At 40.9% G+C, this 18,588-nt stretch overlaps 1 protein-coding gene across 2 annotated transcripts in view; it reads right to left on the minus strand.

Annotated features, from left to right (window-relative positions):
• Window positions 1–18,457, minus strand: part of LOC146834593 (calcium-activated chloride channel regulator 1-like) — a 332,515-nt gene extending 314,058 nt beyond the window's left edge. The window contains exons 1-2 of one of the 2 annotated variants that reach the window (XM_085602046.1): window positions 18,132–18,457; window positions 4,039–4,179 (exon numbers count right to left, since the gene is read on the minus strand). In XM_085602046.1, coding sequence (XP_085458172.1) covers window positions 4,039–4,179; window positions 18,132–18,284 — 294 coding nt within the window. In that variant the 5' untranslated portion in view covers window positions 18,285–18,457. The remainder of the gene's footprint in view (window positions 1–4,038; window positions 4,180–18,131) is intronic. The other variant, XM_085602047.1, reaches the window with a different exon arrangement.
• Between the last annotated feature and the right edge of the window lie 131 nt (window positions 18,458–18,588).

The following is an 18,588-nucleotide window of genomic DNA, read 5'->3' on the forward strand; positions in this document are numbered from 1 at the left end:
ACATTATGCATAATTGCTGAACTTTGAGTGGTCTTAAAGGTTTACAAATATATGAAAGCAAATGTGGACCGCTTGAAGTGCCAATTCATGTCTGTTGTACGTACGACATATCTCAATTCACCTGTCCACATTCAATCTTTAGTCACTACTGCACAGTTTTTTAGGCCTCTGGGCCTCACAACATAAACGGGTACTTTGGAAATGTAGAGCTTTTTGTTCTAACACTGTGGGACTGTAGGAACAGGAGCTAAATGAGAATTAATACAGAACGTAAACTCTCTCCTCTGGCATAGATTGTGAAAAGGTGGCTTTTGTAATTTTACCACCATGGAACAGGAATTCCACTGGCACTTTGTGAGAGTACTGGCAGTTCCCATATTGCTAGTAGGTTGCAGTCATTGCAAATCCCTTCCAGAGACTGGGGTTGCATAGCCCCACCAAGCTCATGCCCTTTTACCTGGAAACAGACATGATGGCTAGCCACACCACTCAAAAAAGTCATTTTTATGGATGGTCTTATTTCCCGAAGTGCGAGGTTGTTACCAGAGAGTCTCTGGCTGGTAAGTGGGTCAAAGTGGCAAGTTTTTCAGGAGATACTGATCATTACCAGTAGCCACAACCTAATGCCACTGTTCCTTTACAAGTCATGTGGCTTCCAGGAAAACTTGAAACCAATGCTCCTGGCCACACTGTCACGCTGTTTCACGGACAGTACAGTGCCACCTTCTGGGGCATAACGGAAGTCCCTGCAGCCCCCCTCGATGTGTAAGGGGGATCGCACACCGTTCAACTCAAAGGGTGCCCCCTTGTGCTTGCCAGCTGCAAACAAATAAAACACTCAGAAGCAGAAAAGCAGCTGGGTAATGGGTAACTGGGCCCCCTCACCTTACCTTGCAGGGGGGGCCCATGAGGTTTTGTTACACCACAGGCTCTATGCCAATCTCCTTATATAATGGATTCGCAAACCCTGCTCTGCTTGGCACTACGATGGAGGCAGTATTTAGTTGGTTTCCACACTCTCTCAAGGCAGAAATCTATCTGCTATCTTGTAAATGTGTGTTCAAATTATTCTTCTTTCACCACTTTTATTCATTTTATACCGGCATTGGTGTAGTGATATAATGTCTCTCAATGATCAGCTTTAGATGTGCCAGATTGCGTGTATTTTATTGGGAACAAAGCCGATGCTGTAATTCCCCACACTTTTGACAGTGCTCTGTTGAGCATTACGGCCTATTTTGTGTTTTTAGAATAACTTTAAATAGAAAAGAATAGAAAAAGTGCCTAATGTAGACATTAATCATAGATTTAGCTATATATTATAAATTGAACAAACGTTTTGGTGGACTTCTCGACGATCACAGGCAAAGTCATGGAAATTATGGCTTAACAGAGAACTTAGAATTGTAGATAATTGTCTAAGCATGGGCACTTGCAAGGAAATTTGCTTAAAGGGGCTTCTTGTCTGAAATAAACACTCCTAATCTGGATTATGAATATGCCTCCTGCACACCTAGTGTTTTTGCATTGGCACATGATTCGTTTAAAAGCACATACATGATTTTCTGCTTTGGAGACCTGTTGCTCCCTGCACACACAATGTATATATTTGATTAGTTCACCTTAGAACATTCTGTAAAATCTATTGTTTTTTAGGCTGGGCTTCATCACTCAGTACAACACGGTTTGAAAATTTGCAGCAGGTCTGTTTTGGGTTCCCAGTCCAGCTCTGCACCCACATTGGACTTCAGAAGATAACATTAAAGGGTTTCCATCACATTTGTAGGACTGTCCTACAGACAGCGTTAATTGTCCCACCAGCCTCATGTGATCAAATATTCTTACAAAATACATACATGTATACTTAAGAGGGTCAGCCGTCTTCATCTGTGGATCTGCTGAACTGCCATTCACATTTTCCTTCAGTCCAATATACCATACAGCATAGGGTAGCTCAGCCTACGTCAGTCTTTGGCACTCTTGCACTGTGATTGACAGCATTTTGCCTGATCACTTAGGCACTTCAGTCTAAATGGAAGTGCATTTCCGTGCCAGTGCTAGAGGTCTGATAGTGTATGTTTCCATTTTCTCCTTTCTATTCATAATTCATTTTCTATTGTTTTGTGATCCCATCTGTTTAATCCCATGCTTTGGTTAACAGTAATTTATAGCCAATAGCGCCTTTTCTTTATGTTAATAAGAATACGCCTGCCTGCTAGTAAGCACCCATAATATATTAAAATTAAATGCAATCCTTAAATTTTTTTTTGTAAACGTAATTTAAAAATCTTATTGCAAGCATATGGTCACCACGTTTGAGAAAGGGCATGTCTTTTTCTTTTAGTGGCATTTGCTTGCAATAAAGAAAATAACTATCACTCTAGTTGCCAAAGCCAAATGCATTGACGTTGCCTAAGCTTGTTGAAAATTGTACACTACAGGTACGCCCATAGATAAACCATTTCCTCTCGGAGCCTATGTACCCATGCTCAGCCTCATTGATCTCTCGTAAACTAGCAGAAATATATATGGGGTTGCTTGCTATCCTTTTCAGGTAGTACCAGCACTAGCAGTTGTAGCCAAACACCTTATTTTAACAGAAGGCTAGATTTAATTACATTTTGTCGAAGCAGAACTAACAGAAATTGAACCATGTCTAAGGTATCCACAGCTGTACAGAATTGTAGCTTCAACCAATTAAATCACTTTAATATAAAATTGTTAGTTTGCACTATTTGGGACAAATATAGAAAAACGTTAATTATTCTTATATACAGACTCAGAAGGACTATGCATAATACATGAAAATCTATGATTTGCTGCACACATTTCCTCTAACTGTAAAACTATGGGGGATATGTACAAGGAAGTGGCCGAGAGAGGCATTAGCCTTCCAGGCTTTATGTCTCTCTCTGCGACTTCTGAAATGCAAGGCTGCACCATATTTACAAGAATGTGGTGCAGCCTTGCGTTTCCCCCTGCGATGGCTATAGGTTTAGCAACTTTGCGCCAACGCAGGCACCCTTGCACCATAGTGCAAGGGTGTCTGCGTGCAGGGGAGGATTTTTCTGTGTAGGAAGGTGACCCTTCCTGCACATAAACACTCCTAAACTGCCATTCTGTCACTTTCATGTGTGCTGCATGAAATTGACAAAATTGATTTTTTTTAAAGATTGTTTATGTATAGGAAGGGACACCCGACACATTCCTGTACATAAACAAACCATGGCATTTTGCTTTGTCTATGTGTGCTGCACAAGGCAGCACACATGGAAAAAGCAAAAACGAGGAGAAATAATGCATTTCTCCTCATTTCGCCAACTTAAGACCAGGTTTTACCTGGTCTTAATTTTGGCGCTGCCTCCTATGTACACCATCCTTGTACATAGGGGGCAGCGTCAAACACAATGGGTGTTGCAGTGGAATGCCCACCGCAACACCTGCCCACCCCTTTCATGCTAACCACAGCGTGAAAGGGGGCCTTATTTACAAGGCAGCATTAAGCCACGTTAAGTGGCTTAATGCTGCCTTGTAAATAAGGTGCAGCCCCCATCGACACCACAACGTCGGTAAAAGTGACATTGTGGTGGCGATAGGGGCTTGTACATATGACCCAATATTCTTGAAGCTTTCAATAAATTAAGCCACAAAATTGACTCAATTCAACCCCCAATTGAAGTATGAGACTACAGAGCCGTGAATAAATCTGCTAAATGTATTTGGGTCTATTTACAAAGTCGTTTTGCAACACGAAAAGCAGTACGCCTGTCGTACCCTTTCAAGTAAGTACTTTTACATGCCTTGTGCACCAAAACATCTGAAATGGGTATAAAATGATAATATCCATATACACTTAGTAAAATAACTGTGCCCTTTTTGCAATCTTACTGGTAGAAAGTTTCAGGTCCGATTCACAAAGGTATGTAAGAGTACCTAAAAGAGTACTCCTATAGTGCTATTTCCCGTAATCATAGATTCTTTTGTGAATTGGCCCCAATGATTTCATTATCTTCATTTATAATCATTTTAATGTCTTACCTCATTAAACGACTCAGTTCTGGGCCTCGAATAACTGCTGTTTTGCTGCCATGTGAAAGGCAATAAAATCTTTACACTCCTGAAATAAAGTCCTTTCTGTGTAGCATTAAACATGTAAGAAGATGCTTCAGCAACCATGGTCTAGAAATGGAAATCAAAACAAAAACAAATTAATGATGTACAAATTCAAAATATCGTAGATGTTTTATTGTTTTTGATCAGTTGAAAAATACAATGGAATGACTTCAGAAAAACCACGCATTTATATATTGGTCTAAGATACTGAACGTCGCTGTAGCAACTTTTATTTTAAGAAATGAATGGGTATCTTATTTTTAATACTAATAGTATGAGGACAATTAACATGTAGAAAATCGAATTTCTAGTTCGATTAATTAATTTCTAGTAAGTATGAAAAAGTATATTTAAACGGAAAAACCCACGTTAACAGTCGTAAAAAGCAAAATAGTCAATGCATCAAAACACATGAGCTGAGGGGTATATTCACTATGAGGCAGGTACTGGCAGTCACCACAAATTAACATAGACAAATCTATTTAACATTATATTTGAGACAATCTCAATTGAGACACTATAGCATCCCAAGTAAGTAAAATACATTTTAACATTCCAATTGTGTATTGAGACCAAATGATAAGCTAAGAAAAATATATTTCAACATCAAATGAAAAAAGAAAAAATACATACAATATATACAGTTTGAGATTTATTGAATGAGATTACACACAAAGTTCATTAAACCTACATGTACACATCCATCTGTATATGGAATGCATTGTGGTCAGACACTACAAATACATGTTACATGGTAATAGATGTGTGTACTGGACTGCTCCCATGAGGAGCAGGATCAAGACTGATTTGCATATGGCTGGGTAGGAATGGACTGTTCCCATGAGGAACAAGATCAAGATGATTTTCATATGGCTGGGTCTGAACTGGAGTGGCGAAATAAGCTAAAGAACGATGATGGATTCAAATGATCTGTGACTGGGGGTGAGTGTCTGAAAGGTTTCAGCGCTCCGTCCATCATCTCCTTGTGTTTGCTTTGTGCACCTTAAATTGGCAAGGTATGCCCAGGCATGAGTTCCTTGCACACTTTGCCACTAAATTCAAGCTAGCCTAGCTGATGAGGAGTGTTATCCCAATCCTAGGATGCTTGTTTTCGGTCCACGAAAGACCTGGCTTGGCAGTTCGGGCTGGGCTGTTACCATGAGGAACAGGGTCAAGACTGATTTGCATGTGGCTGGGTCTGAACTGGGTTGGCGAAGTAAGCTAAAGAATGATGATGGATTCAATCCAGATCTGTGACTGGGGGTGAGTGTCTGAAAAGTTTCGGTGTCCATTATCTCGTTGTGTTTTCTTTGTTTGCCCTAAGTTGTCAGGGTATGCCCAGATGCGGGTCCCTTGCTCACTTTGCCACTGGATTCAAGCTAGCCTGGCTGATGAGGGGTGTTACCCTGAAACCGGTCACAGGATGCATGTTTCCTGTCCATAGAAGATCTGGCATGGCAGTTCGGTTTGGACTGTTCGCATTAGGAACAGTGCCAAGACTGATTTGCGTATGGCTGGTTCTGAACTGGGGTTGCAAGTGAGCTAAAGAACGATGATGGATTCAACCCAGATCTGTGACTGAGGATGAGTGTAAAAAAAGTTTCAGCGCTCCGTCCATCATCTCCTTGTGTTTGCTTTGCTCACCCTACGTTGACAAGGTATGCACAGACATGGGTTCTTTGCTCACTTTGCCACTGATTTCAAGCTAGCCTGGCTGATGAGGGGTGTTATCCTGAACCCAGTCCCAGGATGCTTGCAGGGAAGACCTGGCTTGGCAGTTCAGGTTGGACTGTTCCCATGAGGAACAGGGTCAAGACTGATTTGCATATGGCTGGGTTTGAACTGGGGTGGTGAAGTAAGGTAAAGAACAATGATGGAGTGAACCCAGATCTGTGACTGGGGGTGAGTGTCTGAAAAGTTTCAGCATTCCGTCCATCATCTCAGTTTGTTTGCTTTGTTCGCCCTAAGTCAGCAGGGTATGCCCAGACGTGGGTCCCTTGCTCACTTTGCCACTGGATTCATGCTAACCTGGCTGATGAGGGGTGTTCCCCCAAAACTGATCACAGGATGCTTGTTGCAAGTCCAGGGAAGACCTTGCTTGGCAGTTCGGGCTGGACTGTTCCCATGAGGAACAGGGTCAAATTGATTGGCATATGGCTGGGTCTGAACTGGGGTGATGAAGTGAGCTAAAGAACGATCTTGGATTCAACCCAGATGTGTGACTGGAGGTGAGTGTTTGCAAAGTTCAGCGTTCCGTCCATCATCTCTTTGTACTTGCTTTGTTCATCCTAATTTGGCAGGGTATGCCCAGACGTTGGTCCCTTGCTCACTTTGCCACTGGATTCAAGCTAGTCTGGCTAATGAAGGGTATTACCCTGAAACCGGTCACAGGATGCTTGTTTCCAGTCCAGGGATGACCAGGCTTGGCAATTTGGGCTGGACTGTTCCCATGAGGAACAGGGTCAAGACTGATTTGCATATGGCTGAGTCTGAACTGGGGTGGCAAAGTGAGCTAAAGAACAATGATGGATACAACCCGGAGGTGAGTGTCTGAAAAATGTCAGTGCTTGGTCCATCATCTCCTTGTGTTTTCACAGTAAATATAAGACTGATTCTCACACAATCCAGTTGTTATAGTCTTACATGGAGATCAGAGGGAGCAAAGCACAAGTTCATCAGCATGTAAACCCAACTAGCTTTAGAAAATATAAATAAACCATTCTCAAGGGCCTTAAATGAACAGTATATAATTAGCATACTACTCTTAAAATCAACTTACACATCAACTGAAATATAAGAAAGATTGTATCAGGACTATTCGATCAAGCTCAGACCAAACCTCCAACTTACTTACAGGTCAATACAAATACAAATGCAGACCATCCTATGCAACAGGGGAGTCTCAATTAGGCCAGTTATAGGAATTGCCAACAAATCGGAATTATAAGTTGCGTAAAAACACCAGAATAAACCTTGAGAAATCTGCATAGGAAAGCATCCCTTTATTGAGAAAAACATCAAGAAATTGGCGTGGAAATAAAAATGTATGTGATTATTCCCTATTTTCAGTAGAAAATATGTCATTGTATGGTAGTAATGAACTTGGAAATGAGATACAAGATACTCTTACTTCTGTGTGTCATATTATCACATCAGAAGTCCTGCAGTACTTACGATACAGTCCTCTGAGTAATTCTTTTACAGCAATGAACTATGTGAAAGCAAGAAAGATAACCACCATGGGAAACTTGGCACCCAGAGAAGCCTTGACAGCCCAATAGCAATGAAGCAATGTGTTCAGACACAATGAATCAATATCCAACAATGCAAAAACTGAATTAAAGTCTGTGTAGCTAGAAATCAAATCGGATGTCAAAGACAACTACTAAGTTATGTTCATAAGTCATAAGAATGAATAGCTTGTTTTACACAGGAAATATCTAGGCACCAACCAGCACACATCATGAATGAAGTCAACTAGATTGCTTGAATGCAAAAGAGAGACCTAATCAATGTACAGTTGAAAACAGTTTAAGTGGATGATAGAAGTGGAGAAGAATACCAGTGAGATAGAAGGAAGGGCTCAACCAATACCTGCAAATTTCCCTGGTCCAGAAACAAGCTTCCTAGGACCGATTTTGGGGTATCACCCCACATCAGCCAGGATAGCTTGACTCTGGTGTTATGGTGGGCATGGGACCAACGTATGGGCATACCCGTCCCACTTAAGGTGACAAATACAAAAAGAAAAAATGAAGGACGGAATGCTGAACAATGTTAAACACTCACCCCCAGTACGTGGGTCCCGTGCTCACCATACCACTGGAAACAAGTTGTCCTGGCAGGTGAGTGTTGGTACCCCGAAACCGGATCTAGCCTAGGAGTTTTGGCGGACTGTTGCCATGTGGAGCACGGTCCAGGCTGATTTGCATATAGTTGGATCCAAACTGGATTTGTGTAGTGAGCAAAACAACAATAGATTTAGGCCCAGATCTCTGTAGTGGAGGTGAGTGGTTGGCATTGTTCAGCATTCCGTCCATCAATTGTTTGTTTTTTTGCATTACCAAGGTTCAGACAAAAAATAAACACTTAGAAAAATGCACCTACAGGGACAACCTATGTATTTCAGGCATCACTGAATCTGAACCCATGATAAATCCAAATATTAATTTGAGGAATTTCTTTATGAAGTCCTAGATCATCCACAATACTCTAAGTTCTTCAAAGACTAACAAGAACAAAGAATTTGTTTGTTTGGCCCAGAAATACCAAAGTGTTTTTGCCACTACCATTAATCTTTCAGATCCTGACCTGCAAGGATAATGATGTAAGCAAAACAAGAGTGCAAGAAATTGAGTTACTGGTTGAGGGGGTGAAACCCTACTCAAGCAGCAACCACAATCATTGTCATGGTGAAGTCACAAGCAAACCCCAAATTAACCTGTGCTCAGCCCTCTGGTAGCTTGGTACAGTGCAGTCAGGCTTAACTTATAGGCAATGTATAAAGTTTTTATGCAGCAATTCGAACATTATTTAAGTGAAACAAACTCAAACAAATCCCAAACCACTTTAGAAAAATTGAGTAAAATGCAATAACTAATTAACTAGACAAAAATGACAAAAATCCAATCAGTAGAAATAGAGCTGTACAATTTTAAAGACTTAACTCAAAATAGTGCCAGAAAGCGCAAAGTGCCAACTGTGATTATCTGATCGTGCTAGGCCTGGATAAAGTCAATAGTTCAGGGTGATCACAATGGAGCAAGAGCCGACTAAAGGGATTCAGTTGGGTCCGCTGAACAAAGTACCTTAAATCCTGGTTGCAGAGTCCCGCAATGAGGATGTGTCTCGCAGTAGAGGAGATGCAAGGGCCTTGCCTGGAGTGTGCAGCAGCGGTTCCAGGAAGCGGCGATGGGACGTCTTTGCATCGAAGTGCATCATGCACCGGTAGTTCCAAGGAGCTGGTGGATGATTTGAATTTTTGAATTTAAATTTGAGACTTTATTTATAAAGCGCAGCTATCACTCCGCGAGGAGTATCTTGGCGCTAACATCATGAGGTGAGGAAAAAATTTACCTGATCGAGACATTAAATCAGAGCAAGACAACAATCATCTGTAATGCCGTAAATCCAAGTTTTTATGGATTTCCTAAATAGGAGTTCAGTGTTACATGATTTAATCTGTGCAGGGAGCTTGTTCCAGGCTCTGGCACCCAACAAGGCCAAAGTTTTGGCACCTTTTAGTTTATATCTGAAATTGGGCAATTTATGATGCGGACACACAGTGTGGAGATGAGCCACGCAGCAGCAGTTCCAATGAGCTGTGTGGCTGAGATGAGAAGTCCTGCGTTGGGGATGCATTCCTCAGCAGTTCCAATGCAGGGTCTTGCGATGCGTTGCACTGCATCAGTTCTGCGAGGACCACAACTGGGCTGGCAGAGCACCTTCAGGCCCACTTCCAAGGGTCCATGACTGGGGTGGAACAACAAATGGCAGAGTCCAGGTGCTGGGTTCAGGATTGTTGGAGCCTGTTCTGTCTCAGAGGCTCGGATCAAGAGGTCAACCAACTACCCCTTGAAGTCACTGTGATGGTTCTGTGTCCAATATGCAGATTCAGTCCTTCTCACCCAGGCAGGAGGACAGCAGGACAGCACATCAGGGCAGCAAAGAGGCAGTCTTTTTTGCAGAAAAGCAACACAGCAGTCTTTCTTCTGAGTTTTCCAGAAGTCCAGAAGTGTACTTAAGAGTTGGGTCTGTGGATGCTTTATTTATACCTGGTACCCACTTTGAAGTAGGAAAAGGCTCTGGAAGTTTCCATCACCCTGAGGTATCAGGCATACCCTTCCTTTCTGCCCTGGACTCAGCTTGTCTGGGGACACAAAAGACTAGTGACAAACCCTTTTCCAGTGTGTTCAGGCAGGACCTTTTTGATGTGAAAGGATGGTAGGTGACAGCCCCACCCCCTGTTACGTCAGATTGGCCCATCCTGCCAACACTTATTTTTCTTTCTCTCACTGTGTGGGAGCTATACTCAAAGGGCAACTGCTAGCTATACTAAGTCATGTGACTCAGGCACAGACTGTAGGCACCAGAAGGTTAGGAAAAGAAAATGCCAACCTCCTAAAAAAGCAAACACAAGGATAATGGCATGGTGAGCAAAAAAACGATGGATTTAAGCCCAGATCTCTGTACTGGGGTGAATGTATGACATTGTTCTGCATTCTGTCCATCAATTGTTCTTCTTGCAACCTCCTAAAAGAGGCATTTTCAGATGCGTGGCTTAAAATCCGACTTTACAATTAAAGAGGGCTTTAAATTACAATTTATTTGACACCCAACCTGAGAAGTCTACCAGCTCCCAATTAAATGTTATTATTTATTAAATGTAATAAGGAAGCCCAATGTTATCCTATGGGAGAAATAGGCCTTGCACTAATCAAAAACAAATGGAAGAGCTTTTTGCTACCTGGACATGTAAAACTTAAAAGTACTTGTCCAACATTTTCAAAACTCTCCACCCTGCGCTCTGGGCAGTTCAGAGCCTACCCTCGGGGTGTTTTATATGTATTAAAAAAAGTTTATTTTGCCAGTTTGAAATGACAGACTGAAGCTGCACACACAGGCTGCAACAGAAGACCCTACACATGTTTAACATTACTTAAGTTGGTGGCACAATCAGTGCTACAAGCCCATTAGAGGCATTTAATTTACAGGCCCTGGGTACACAGGGTACCACTTTACTAGAGACTTACAATTAAACTAAATCTGCCAATTGGGTATAAGACAATTTTACCATGTTTAGGGGAGAGAGCACAAGCAATTTAGCACAGGTTAGCATTGGAAAGGCCAACAAAACAGAATACCACAAAAATATGAAGGGCGGAGGCAAAACGTTTGGGAAAGACCACCCTAAGGTATAACAAAGAGCAATTGAAATGGGTGTGAATAATTGATGTAAATAGTGACTACCCATTTACCCAAATTGTACTATTATAGTCCAGACCACTGTAGTCCAGTCCTTCAGTTAATTGAAAAATATACTACATGCTTATAATATCCCTTCCTGGTGTATCCAAGCAAATTCATGGTAGTTTTGGAGGAAAAGACACTTCTTCCTTTAGTTTACTGGAAGCAGCTGCATCCTGTAACTGTAGTAGGGAGAAGGCCACACAGGCGTAGTGGACAGACCACCAAAGCTGGCAGAGCAAAGTTCTGTGGATAACCTCTTGTTACGTTATTATCTCCATTTTAGAGCAGTAACTACATAATACACACATTGGGTAGGATTCACATGTATTATTCAGTAGTGTGCTGAACAGTTACCAATGACGCTGGGACGCTTCCAAGATGTACAGCATTAATTAATAGTGATTTCAACTGACCAGGATAGGCCAGCAGTTTGTAAGGTCCCATTCCATACTTCCTAGGGCAGTAATAACTTTGCTACACAATACATTACATTTCTTAGGAAGGTGAGTGTTTGACACTGATGGCCGACATGATCATTTAGTTATCACTAATATACAGGCGGTTTTAAAATACTGCGCTGTCACGTTTCAGGCAGTTTGTATTAATCTATGTTAGTACTGCAGTTAAATTGTAATGCCTCAGGAGCAACCCTCCTGATATTGGCACTCCTTACTTTTATGAAGAGGTGATGAGTAAATGCATGGGGTTCTCAGATTCCCCAAGCATATTGGCTGGGGACTCCAACACTACCCTACAGGTAGCTCTGAAGAGATCCACTACTAGCTGCCTTTAAATGTGCCACAGATGTCCACAATTTTCAAATGAACTGATATCTGTACACAGATGAGAAAAAAGTATACATATTACTCACCTACGCATGATGTGGTCTCCCATAAAGACCTCATTAACTAAGTCGAGAGTGTCGAGAGTGTCGAGATATGCCCTAGACCTTTGCCTCATCGCTCCCCAGTAGTTTCAAACACAGTAACCCTTTAGTTTATAAAAGCTAAAACTGTGTGTTGTTTGAAGTGATGCCATCTCCTCCCTCACTTAACAAAGAAATTATTGCCTTCCTTGACCATAAAGAAGGAAAAGTAGAAAGAAAAGAAATATATTTTCAAAATGTCACATGAGGCCAGAGCACTGAAGACAATCACGCCACAGGTATACTCGCTTTAGGAAAAGATACACTAGTGTGAGAAACCGCATGAAACTTCAGGGACTAATATGTACTACTAAATTTTAAAAATAAAGTGCCTTAATCTGAGCCTACTATGGAAAGGAAAGACACATTTACAGGGTGAAAGGCAGCGGATTCAAATATTTGGAGAAAGACTATCTGGGCATGCTCCTTTCATCATTGTCTGCTTTGCAGTTGAGACCGCACAAAGTATTGGAGGGGTAAACAAAACAGATGGAAAAATGTTGGTTACAGATTGGCAAATTGTTCACTCATTACTAATAATCTCTGTATGTGGTCTGAAAGACTCCCTATAACCATTGCATCTAGATTAGTAGGTGAAACACAGCTAGTAGGTGTGACAGCAATATTGAATGATCCCATTATAGTGCAGAAGACAACATTAAAGCAACTGAAAGGAGGAAAAGTGCCAGGAACATATGCTTTATTAAAATAATACTACAAGGGCCATGTTAGTATATTTGCATCACACCTGTTGGCAGTGTATAAGGAAGTTCTGTATTTTGGATGGTTGCTTATGTTCCTGTTACAGGCCATGGTCATTAATCAAACTACTCAAAATTATTTTGGCAATGGTACTGACTGTTTAAATATTATCCATGATGTTGTGGCTAATTCTCCAAGACAAGGCTGAATTTGTTAATTTGGAATCCATTTAGGATTATAGTGTTTAATGTATTGGAAATCAAGTTTACGCTAACATAAGCCACTTTTGGGCTTTCTTCCATTTTGCAGGCAACATCATTATATGCCAAATGTGATCACTGCCATTGTTATTTTCCATGCTGTAATAAAGGATTACACAGAAAGACTGAGGCTTTCCTAGTCACACTGAACATGGTGTACCTAATCAACAGCAACCTGGCTGTCCCAGGCGGTATCATACTATGTATCAACTTATGTTACCTCGATAGATTCTTAGAACATATTAATCTAATGTAATAGCACGATGAGAGAATCTTCAAATGTATTCTATGGTAAGATGTTTCTTCCTGCTCATTTCCACTTGGAGCATATCCTTTGAACCTTGATTTTGTACAGCTAATGTATGAAATTCTTTGTCTAGAGTCTAGAATTTTATAAAAATACCTAATTTCCTCTGTCCAGAGACACTAACTTTTCCCACTTTTAGAAGGCAAACATATGCTGAATTTTCTGTAGAACTTTACTGAGTTCTTTGTACTTATGATTTATGTGACTATAAGCTATTGTAATTGATATTCCAGCTTATATATTTTTGCTCTTATATTCTTTAAGTAAACCTTTCAAACTTTAGCTTTATTTTTACATGTAGTTAATCCAGACCTACTGCCAACAGCATCCTGCTGGACACTGAGAAGTCCTTCAATTAGGATGATTAGCCATTTTTTAAAATCTTAAAGTGTGTGGTCTTTTGGAATAATTTAATATCAGAAATCTCCCTTTATACTATATACTAAGAGCTCTCCTATGTACTATCGGTGTCACCTCTGAGGTTTCATTCTCCATGGGGGGCACAGAACCGGTTTGTCAACTTTCCTCTATAGCGTTGCCACTCAGGACTAAAACTCTACTCAGACTTCTACTGGAAAAGTATATTCAGAGAGGGGAATCTTTCATTTCAGATAAACACATAGCAAATGTATATGTGGGCTATGGTGCCCAATGCATATTTCACAGTGATTGAAATTTGAAACCAATACTTAATGATACTGCTGAATTTGGCAAATAGCCTAGACTGCACATAACCTGGACAAAGTTGCAAGTATTTTCATTACCAAAGTCTGTCACAGAAAATGTTGCTGATCTGGATTTCCACTGGTGTCCAATTCCGATAAAGTAATAAGAGCTCTTTGCAGCTAATTAGGGAAAGGCGATTAAATGGCTTGAGAATCAATGGCTGTGCTTCTCAGGCTTCATATCCTTTTCTATATATCTGAAAGCTCCTAACACAACAATTGATTCAGATGATGTGTTTATAGGTATTACAATTGTAATGAATCATGACATAAGACTGGATCATTCGGAATGCATGGATATAAACTTAAAAGCCCAATTCATTTCTTTTGAATGTAACACTGAAGAATGTTTTGCACAGGACTAACACAACAACTTTCAATGGATTTTTTAGCAAGTCTGAGTTCTGTTGACATGCTGTAGAATGTGGCTTATAGGATAAATTTGGTCTGGGACCATAGCATGCTAATTGAGAAATATCTTCCATTGGCTTTATGATTTCAAGGGTCATACCTACAAATGCGTGAAATGTAAAAGGTCTTGAGGAAGGAGGTAATATCGAAGTTGGTGGAATGGGTTATCCATTAACATATATCAGATGTACCATTTCTACAAACTTAAATTTCTCCATCTCATTCAGAGTTGGGGAATCACCTTATTTCTGTCAGCATACCCTCTGCTGGCTTTGCTATTGGAAACTTGTAATAGGTGGCCCTTATTACACAGGGACAATGAACACCACGATGCCTGCCCATTCATGCCTGGCCTTCTCTTATTCATTTTCACTACCCAGGACTACCATGCTAGGCATGGTGGTCACAGGCAGGAAACAGTTAATGTTTCCTCACCAACTAGGAGAAAACTGCCTGCATATTAGCGTTATTTCCAACCAACTGGACTTTAAATTACCCTCTGTACCAGAGCTTGGCCAGAGAAATGCTTCCTTCTGATGCCTAATTTTGAAGTTGAAATTGGCATCAGTCGAGTCGAGTGCTCATCAACGGGTAAATTAAGGATAATAACCCATTGCCTTAAGAGAGCTGTGGCTTCCAGACTATCTACAAATGTAGGACAAATCAACCAGAATGCTCTGACCTAAGTGAGTCGGAGACTATTTCAGGTCAAAGTCTGCCAAATGTAACTGATAGAAATTTTTCGTTGGTCTAATTGTCAAATTGCCACCTGAATTTAAATTGCTAGAAATTTGGTTGGTCAAATTGTCACCTGAATTTGAAAAAGTTACACATGGCAAAATGATTGGTGAAGAGAGCCTTAAAAATATGCATACAGGATTTTGCTCAGAAGGATGGCCAAAAGCAGTGCCTAATTTGTTCTGGTGTTTTCCGGAGCTTGGAAGTGGAACTTATTTATAAATACCAGCACGTATTTATGGGATTACTCCACATGGGACCCGTGCTCATTGTGCCACTGGAATCAAGATTTTATTAATTTTTGCCATATTTTTCTAAATTGGTGTGTGATTTTTCTTGTGATATGTTTTCACTTTGTAACTTTTTGTGGGCTGCATAAATACTTTACTTATTTTCTTTATGTTAAGCCTGACTGTTTTTGTGCCAAGTTACCAGAGGATTAAGAACAGGTTGATTTAGTAACATTGGTGGTTCACGCTGATAAGGATTATGGTTGTTGCTTGAGTGGCATTTCACCCCCATCAAGCAATAAACAATTTCCCACCCGAAGATGCAGTATAAATAGATGAATAGCTAGAGACAAACAGAGAGATAACACCTATATTGTGCACAGCTATCTAAGAAATCTCCAGGTCCTCATCAAATTAAATATAGATTAACTGAGGAAGAGAGCAAGTGACAAGCATTGAGAAAGAAAGAGGTATGGAGAGACCTGTGAATAAAAATGAAGGAAGAAAGAAGTGAGAAGGAGCAGTCAAACACAAATGTTCATAAAGTGGCAGGGAGAGAGCACTGAATGAGAGTAAAAGGGAAGGAGTATGCAAGATAGAGAGGGGGAGAGCAGGTGTTAGAGGGAGAGAAATGGAAAGAGAAAGAAAAAAGGAGAAAGAGAGAGGAAACGATGAAGGGGGCTGAGAAGAGGGCAAGAGAAAAAGAAAGTAATAATAGAGAGAAAAGAAGAAAGTGGAGAGAAGGAAGAGTTAAAAAGAGAAAATGAGATAGACAGATGAAGGAAGGGAGCAAAACGTAGGGAGGGGGGAAAAAAAGAGAGAACATGGGAATTTGAGGGAAATTATGGTTTTATAATTTTCTAAGTGTATCACCTACATATATCTCTTGAGATGATGAACTGTCCTCACATTACTATCACGTTTAACATTACTAGTCACAATGTACTTGCTCTTCATTGAGTCTGCATACAATTATAAAAACAAACCTACAGAAGTGCATTTGATGGTGATACGCACTAGCATAATGATTCGAATATCTACAGTAGTGCAGATTCAAAGCGATTTACTTATAGTAAAACACATGTGGTATCATCATTTTTCATTTGCGCTATTTCATGCTTTTGGTGATGAGTTTAGGCAGAGCTTGGTGCTAACACCTTTTGCAGTGTATTATGAAAGCAAGTTTCTAAAGGTGTTAATGAGTGACAGCATTGTTTGTGCATAATTGTTGTGCTACTTTGTGTTGTAATGTGATATGTTTTTGAGCTGCATTATGGCAATGTAACGTTGTCTAAATGTACAGTGGTTGTTGTCCTGGTTCTGTGTTTACTCTTAACGGTATTGGCGTGTTACTTTGCATATGTTCTTGTGCTATGCTCTGCTGTCCACTTTAAATATGTCAACAAATGCTGCTACATTTCCAGTCAAAAGCAGTACATGCCGTTAAAGTTCCACTGACAAGCAACTGTTTATCACTATATAAGGTAGTAAAATAGTGGAATCAGGGTCTTCAACTATTGAAGACACCAGTCAGCCCCAAACTGTGGCTGAAACAATGTCTAAAGTTAGCCCTTGCAGTGCTCGTTTTATGTGAGAGGACCCTATACATTAATCAGTATCATTGGAAAGAGATTTTGCATTCATTAAGCACTGACACAGTGGTGCTTACAGTGAGGGCTTTAAGTGAGCCGGGTCTCCCGCGTCTCAGGCCTGATAGTAGTTAAAAATACACATTGAAATGGGTCCCTATTCAGGCCCTATATTCATTTCCTTAACTTCACTGACCAAAACACTGATTGCTTTCTGAAAAAGAAAGTTAAAAACATTAACATATGCCCACAATTTAGTTCCTGTTTATATTTCACATGTTTTACTTAATCTTGCATTCCCTAAAGGTGTAAGCTATTTCTAGATGTTGTGTTCCTGTATTTTTTTGTTTAGCATATTGCTCTTGTATAGCACGTAGTGAGCACCCTCCAGGTGTTTGTAAGGGTCACGACTGAGAGGCCTGACGTTTTAGGCTGATGGCAGGTCAAGTTTCTCACAGTGCCTGGGCACTGACAGAGCTAATAGCCCTGGCTCTTTTTACATGTATGTCAGTTGTATTATGTAGCTGGTGCAATAACAGAAAGCTCAGAGAGAAACAAACATACCAGCCAGGAGCCACACTGTGGAAGTCAGATGTAGTTTCATTGTTTAAGCCACACCTCTAATTACAAAGGTCACACCCCCTTTATGTACCCCAGATTTTTTTCATCCCTCTTGAAGACCTGCTTTCGATAATACACTGGACACTGTAGAAACCGTGAAAAGACTGTCTGTCCCCCTTAGCAGTATGGGCCTTGCTTGGTCTGTAAGGTAAGGGGATGTGAGCTTCAACTTTCCCTACAATCAGGCCAGCACATAATGTTTAAATACATTATATGACATGTAGGGTGCATGAGAGGGCCCAAGGGGTATTGGAAAGGAAGAAGAATGCGGTTTGGTGGGAGTACTAATAGAGAAGACAATATTATTTGTGAAATATTCACAATTTTTGAGGAATTTCAAAACAGAGTGCGAGAGTGTGTTTTTTTCCCGCCTGTATGCAAACATTCCTTCTAAAATCCCATTGATTCTCACAATACCCGACTGAAAGCACCCGTACCCAACTATTTATCAGAAGATACATTTATTAGGGGGGTGTAACACCCCAAACACCCTCCCTGAAGCTACGCCCCTGCGTAGCAGTTGTTGCATGTTGGTCGTTACCTTAATGTTTTCAATGATCGAGTAATCCTCGGGTACTGCCGGGTGAATTCCGATAAGCAGGTCTTCGTAGCCAGAGCCGTTCAGCCACACCCCGGAGGTCTGCACCGAGGGCAGCCAGGCCCAGAGCAGAGCTAGGCTCCTCCAGCACTGCATGGCGGGCCTCTGCAGACTGGCCTCAGCTAGGACGGGCGCTGATCTTACATCCCACACACGTCTCTTCTTCCGTCTACCCTCGAACAAAAGGGCAGCTTCGCTCAGGACTTTGAAGCGGCTCCTTATGGCATGGGGCACAGAACTGATAAACCTCTTGCCACGCTGACTAGTTAAAAATTAACCAGCAGCGGCAGTGAATGCATATTCAAGTATTGATAATATGGGATTACTCTATGCTCCCATCTGCTCTGATTCAATAGCATATCTTGTTGTCTTTATTTATAGCTAGCAGTTTTTCATTCTG

The sequence above is a fragment of the Triturus cristatus genome, chromosome 4_2 (assembly GCF_964204655.1).
Source record: "Triturus cristatus chromosome 4_2, aTriCri1.1, whole genome shotgun sequence".
NCBI classification, from domain to species: domain Eukaryota; kingdom Metazoa; phylum Chordata; class Amphibia; order Caudata; family Salamandridae; genus Triturus; species Triturus cristatus.